This window comes from Sorghum bicolor, chromosome 1 (assembly GCF_000003195.3).
Source record: "Sorghum bicolor cultivar BTx623 chromosome 1, Sorghum_bicolor_NCBIv3, whole genome shotgun sequence".
NCBI classification, from domain to species: Eukaryota; Viridiplantae; Streptophyta; class Magnoliopsida; order Poales; family Poaceae; genus Sorghum; species Sorghum bicolor.
The window spans coordinates 79,722,312-79,728,658 of record NC_012870.2 but is presented as its reverse complement, the minus strand read 5'-3'; the positions used below and the strand labels follow the sequence as shown (position 1 = coordinate 79,728,658).

The window sequence follows — 6,347 nt, the reverse complement described above, 5'->3', positions numbered from 1 at the left end:
TAGCCGAATTGGAAGCTGAATTGGCGCGTGAAAGGTCTAGTATGGAAAATATCTCCCAGAATGACTCTAACTCACGACACCATGAGGTAAATTATTTGTACATTCTCTGATTTAATTATCAGTCCTTGATTTTGTGGCAACATAATGAGCTCATAATAGAAATCATCTGTTACTATGTTAAACACCTATCTGCACCCCAAGTCGGTTCTGATTTCACATAAGTTTTTTCTAAGTTCTTTTTGTCTTGCTCAAAAATGGCTCTAACTCCCCACTTTTATGTTTTTAGAGCCCAAGATGTGAAGAAATTTATGTCGAGACACATGATGATGCTGAATTTCATGAAGATGGTGCCTATGCAGATAACTCTAATGAGTATGAGTATGTGCTTGTGCGTAGGACCAACTCAGCCCCACCAGTCCAGCAGCCCCACCAGTCTGGCAGCTCCCCATTTGTGCAGCCCAACACCTTTCCTGCAGCCTCATCTATGCATCGCCCTCACTCTAACCCCATTCCTACAACCATAGTTGTTCAGCCCCCTCAGTCTTGTCCCATTCCTACTGCCCCAATTGTTCAGTGCTCTCAGTCTAGCCCTGATGGTGCAGGCCCATCAAGGAATGGTGATGCAAATCACAACTCACATGCTGACCTTGTAATGTTCTCATCATTTTTCATTTTGTTTTGCTTCTAGTTAAATGGTGTTTTTTAATGAATATAATTCTCATAAATACATTGTTTGCTTTAGATTGGCAAAGAAGTTATACTCTATGCACTCCATAGAGATGAACCTGTGGCCAAGGGAATAGTTATTTCAGTTAATCCTAGCACCATGCATGCAGGACATGCTCTTGGAAGGAAATATTGTGAAGTTGTTATCAGGTTTGTGATGAAAAGGGATGCAAAGCTACCTCGCCCGTATCCTGGTGTGCAAGAGATGGCTGATGCTAAGGACCTGTCAATTGCATGGCCATATAACAGGGTAACTACACTTGTCATTCTTTGTTGTTTTCATATGTAATGAGTGCCTAGATTTTTCTAATCATTGATATGTCTAACAGATCAAGAAATGCAAGCCTAAAAAACCATCCCATGGAACAGGTGTGTTATTCTGAATTTTTCCCATCATACAGCTTGTTGAACCTTTGTACATATCTTCAACCTAGAAAACATAGAATGAAACATTATTGTTGTATCAGGGAGAGGTGCTACTAATTTGCTTCTTATTTGTTATACTTTATGAGTGTATAGATAGATGGATGCTTGTTTCAAACCATCTTTTCAGATAACATTGAATTAATGTTAGCTAACTGAATGTCCAATGTGCAACTAAGATTTATTTTTCTTTTTTCCTAGACTACGAGGGCTATCAATGGTTCCAAAGTTTGAGGTTGTGTTTCTTTTTTATGAACTTCAACTTTTATTTACAGGTAGTGGGAAGAAGTAGCTGGAAGTAGAATGCAGCCAATGATTGGATCAAAGTGCTCATGACAATGTGTTTTTGACTTTTTAGCTATAGATAAAAACTTGGGTTGGACTTACTAGAGGTGGATCATTTTGTAAAGAGTGGAAGTGAACTATGAGACCTGGGTTGTGGAATCGAATACCTCTTGCATTTTGGCTAAGCTTATTTTACCTTAGCTTTTCTATGCCATGAAATGTATGTAAATGGCATGACACATTGTGATGGCTTTAATATAACTTGTGTGCTTATGGTCTAGTTTACATGTGTTTCATGACTGTGTATTATATTGTTTGAATGTATGACACGACACTATTGATTGTATGGTTAACATATAAACAACACATGATATTATGTGCTAAATATTTGTATGCATAGTGACGGACAGTGGGTCGCTATAAATATATATCATCAGATAATGTGTCGTTATAAGTTTATTAAAAATGGCAGAGAGTCGGTCGTTATATCTTTTACGTAACGTCAGACGGTTCGACGTTAAAAGTCGGTCCGACGTTAAAAGTTTATAGCGTCGCCACTATTAACGGCTGATATATCTGTCGTTATAAGTTTATAACGACCGACCGTATGACGCTGAAACGGCTTATAACGACCCTTCAGGCGACACTATATTTGGGCTGTGGTGTAGTGGCTCCTGCAAGTTTCAATGCTCTCGTCCTTTGCTTGGCCCTCCTCATCTTCGCTACATTTCACTACCATGCTCGCTCATTTCCACTCCCGTGCCATCTATATCTTACTGGTACTAAACCAGGACCGAGATCATATATATTCAATCATAAGGATGAGGACGGAGCTCCAAATGTGTACTCGCGGTTCTTTTCTAATGAACTAAATAGACAATTCCTCCTTTTCTTATTTTTTTATTTTTTTTCATTTAGTTACACTAAAGAAGAACCACGGTTATCCATTTGGAGGGTCATCTCCATCTTTATTTGATCATAAACAGCTACATGCTATCTCTATGTGCAAAAGGTATTCAATCGGTTCTCAATCTGATTGAACACTTAGATGGACATCTGTACATGCCATCTCATTGAACACTAAGATGATATTTGATCATAAACAACTACATACATGACATCTCTATGTACAATTAGATTGGGCCATATAAGCATGAGATTGCGATTTGCTGCTTCTATGCATTCTTTTTAAAGGGGACTTGTTTTTAATTAGCATTGTTCACTTTCAATAAATAGAGGGTACAAGAGTAACTTTTATTCAGCACTAATCTAATATCCTAAAAATTCTAAACACTAAGTTTCGAGGAGGGAGTAAAGGTAACTTAAATTAATAACTTAGACAAATTATTTTCACTGGTGTTGACTGATATATGGGAATATAGTCACAGAAACATAAATAAATTATATATTTATTGGTTATCCATACATAGATACTCCCTCCATCCCAAAATAACTGTCGTTTGCGCTTTTCGGGAAATAACTTTGATAAAATATATATTAAAAATATTAATATTTATAATATATAATTAGTATTATTGGAAAGATCTTTGAAACTAGTTTTTTAATAAATTTATTTAGAGATACAAATGTTGCATGTATTTTCTACAAATCGAATCAAACTTGTAGCACGAAAACCAAAAACGACAAATAAATGAGTACATCTTGACCTGCGTGATGCACAACATGTATGTTTACTTTAAATTAGTATTTTGTATATTAGTGGTAATTAAACAGGGTCATCTAGAAACATACAAAAGGTCTAATTTATTTTTTTTTTAGAATATCAGTACAAGTTTAGATGTAGATTTGATGGTAGGTTTTAGTTTATATTGATTAAAAAGTCAGAAGTGGTAGTTTATAAGTACATACGCAAACTTAAGAGTTAACTTAGGATTGTCTATCTTAATGTATGAGTGGACAAATTAGACTTAAATTTGGGTGTTGTTTTAGATTAGTTTTATAATAGCATATGCTGTTATTATAATTCGAATCCTGCCGGATCGATAACTGTTTGCATAATGGTGAAGAATAGTAACACAGAGGCTCCACCGAGATAATCGTAAGATAATCCAAACGGGCCCTTGTTGTGGTGTCGAAATGTGGCCATACCCTACCAGCTACTGGCCCTTTTTGTGCCATACTGTGCCGGCTCAGCTCAGCCCAATCATGCAACGCACGCAGGCAGAGTTTGGTCCGTGAGGCCGAACGGTCACCGTGTCAGTGGCCGCACGCACACTGGTAGTGCTTTCCCAAAAGAGGCTGGGGGTGGGCTGGCCTGGCCTGGCCCGCCGACAGCGAGACGTGACGCGACGCGACGCCAATCGACGCGAGTGGAGCGACGTCGCGGCGCCGGCGTGTTTGGCTGTCTGCTCTGCTCTCTGCTGCCGCGCCGCCCCACACCACAGTGCCTCTCCGCTCGTCACCTGTGGGGTTGCTAGCATTGCCTTGCCGGTGGTCGCTCGCATCAGGAAATCTGCTGCCGTCCGCCCGCCCCACTCTCACCACCGGCCGGCCACCATGCATCCTATGCACGAGAGGCATGATGGAGCGCGCCTCCTGGTCCTGGCCGTCCGTTTCGCATGCACCGCCATGCATGTGCAGTTTCACTGACCCGCCGTGGCAGTTCCAGCTAGCCATAGCCAAAACCACACAAGTTCTCATTCTCACCTACCTACCCTGCCAGTCTGCCTTACTACGACTCAAGAAGATCGTGCACGCTTCTTATTACGCCTTGAGAACCTTCTGACAATTCATTAGGAGGCGTTTTCTTCGTGTCTGCCGTGCAAAATCTGCGGTCCTCCTCGTTGAGGGAATTCAAAGAACGCCAGGTACGTTGAATCGCATCCATGATGTTTTAGAACGTCCCATGGTCCAGCCACTACTTTCACCGTCAGGCCGTCACCACAACCAATTCCTCATCTTAATATGTAGCCACCACGGCCTGTCTGCTCTTCCACATACTTAGTTTAATTTGGTTGCAGTGATAGTACTCATTAACCTCAACAAAGAAAAGCTCACAACCATCCAACCAGGTGTCGCCATCGTCCAACTAAGTTTGCCGCCAAGTTTCCCACCTTGTTCGATGGATCCAGTCCTGCTAGTCGATTCAAGACGTACGATGATGTGCTTTTTTTTTTCAAACCCTAGTTTTTTATTATAGAACGGAATTTCATAGTTAGATCCTAAAACAAATACTACTCCATGCCGTGGAGAAGTACTGTATCACACGAGACAAAAGCAGCTTCGCCATCTCTTCATGCGGTGGAGCAAGTGAGCTATAGGCCTTGTTTACTTCCCAAAAAATTTTGCAAAATTTTTCAGATTCTCCATCACATCGAATCTTTAGACGCATGCATGGAGTATTAAATATAGATGAAAAATAAAAGCTAATTGTACAGTTTGGTCGGAATTGACGAGACGAATTTTTTGAGCCTAGTTAGTCCATGATTGAACAATATTTGTCAAATACAAACGAAAGTGCTACAGTGTCGATTTTGCAAAAAATTTTGGAACTAAACAAGGCCATAATAACAAACGGAAGAGGCCCTCGTCGTTTAGACTGCATAAAATTTTACTGTTAAATGTATACGTGCCATTTCTGTAAAAAAAAATTATACTAGTTCGTTGCAAGCTGGCCCTGAATCCTACGTGCACGGGCAAAGTTTTCATTCAGTAACACTGATTATTACGGTAGATGATACTATGCTACAGGAAATCAGCACGGGAATCCCACTGCATCTACCTGGAGATTCCCTGGACCCTTTCGTCGAGTGGGCCCAGGCGATGACAGATGACACGTCATCGCCGTCCTTTGCCCACTCACTCACACAGTCACGCTCTCCTTCCTCTGTCCTCTTCCAGCCCACCACTATATATATATAGGCAAAGCAAAAACCAAAGCAGCAATCCAAACCCAACACAACCACTTCATCATTTGGGCGCAGCCGCAGCCGCCCCCACAGCCTCCCTCCGGAGCACGAGCGATCGGCGCGCCCGATCGACCTCGTCGGATCAGCTGAAGGATCGAGCTCTTGGCTGCCTCCATTCGCTGCTGCGCGCCAGCCAATGGCGATGCCGAGGGCGCCGGGCGCGGGCTCGCTCCGCTTCCTGGGCCTCCTGAAGCAGCCGGAGTCAGCAGGGCCCGACGCCGCCGCGCCGTTCGAGCTAGACGAGCGCGACGTCGTGTGGCCGGCGGGCGGGGGGCAGCAGGACGGGTGGGCCACCCCGCCGGCGTCGGCGCCACAGGCGGCGAGGCGGCGCGCGCACGCCGTGCCGCACAGCTTCGGGCTGTCGTCCCTGCTCGCCGACAACGGCGGCGGCGGCGGAGTGGCCGTGCCAGTGCACGTGCCCGTGAGGGCGGTGGCGCCGAGCGCCGCGCCGAGGCAGTCGGCGCCGGTGCGGGTGCCGGCGCCGTGGCCGGGGAAGGCGGCGGGCGAGCGCCGCGCGGGGGAGGACGGCCGCGGAGGCGGGGGCGGCAGCAGAAGGGCCGACGAGGACGAGGAGGACGGCGACGAGATGGTGCCGCCGCACGTGGTCGCGGCGCGGCGCCACGCGCGGTCGTCGTCCGTGCTGGAGGGCGCCGGGCGCACGCTCAAGGGCCGCGACCTCCGCCGCGTCCGCAACGCCGTGCTCCGGCAGACCGGGTTCCTGGACCTCTGAATGAGCAAAGCAAGCGACAGGCCAGGACCAGCCATGGCAACAGAAGAAGCCGATCGAGGTGGCGATGGATCAGCAGATCAGAGATCTTTTTCTTGAGCCCCGGCCATTTCAGCCGCCAGATGCCTCTCTCTCGTCTCCAGTGTAACAAAACCCCAAACCTTCCTTGGTCCATGCATGTTCCTCGGCACCTGAAGAGTGAAGAACTGAATTCAATGCATTCAATCTGATTGATCTGTTTAAGATCCCTGCTCTTC

The 6,347-nt window shown here is 45.2% G+C and overlaps 1 protein-coding gene and 1 long non-coding RNA gene across 2 annotated transcripts; both read left to right on the top strand.

The window, feature by feature from the left end:
• Nucleotides 801-1,624, top strand: LOC110434672. The gene is made up of 3 exons (XR_002452293.1): nucleotides 801-976; nucleotides 1,056-1,095; nucleotides 1,425-1,624. It is a non-coding gene; the product is annotated as an uncharacterized LOC110434672 (long non-coding RNA).
• LOC8059491 lies at nucleotides 5,312-6,347 on the top strand. The gene has a single exon (XM_021462776.1). The coding sequence runs from the start codon at nucleotides 5,500-5,502 to the stop codon at nucleotides 6,091-6,093; it is 594 nt and encodes a 197-aa protein (XP_021318451.1). The 5' UTR covers nucleotides 5,312-5,499; the 3' UTR covers nucleotides 6,094-6,347.

Excerpts from the sequence above, each read along its gene's own strand:
- LOC8059491 (XM_021462776.1), top strand. The coding sequence starts at position 5,500 with ATGGCGATGCCGAGGGCGCCGGGCGCGGGCTCGCTCCGCTTCCTGGGC.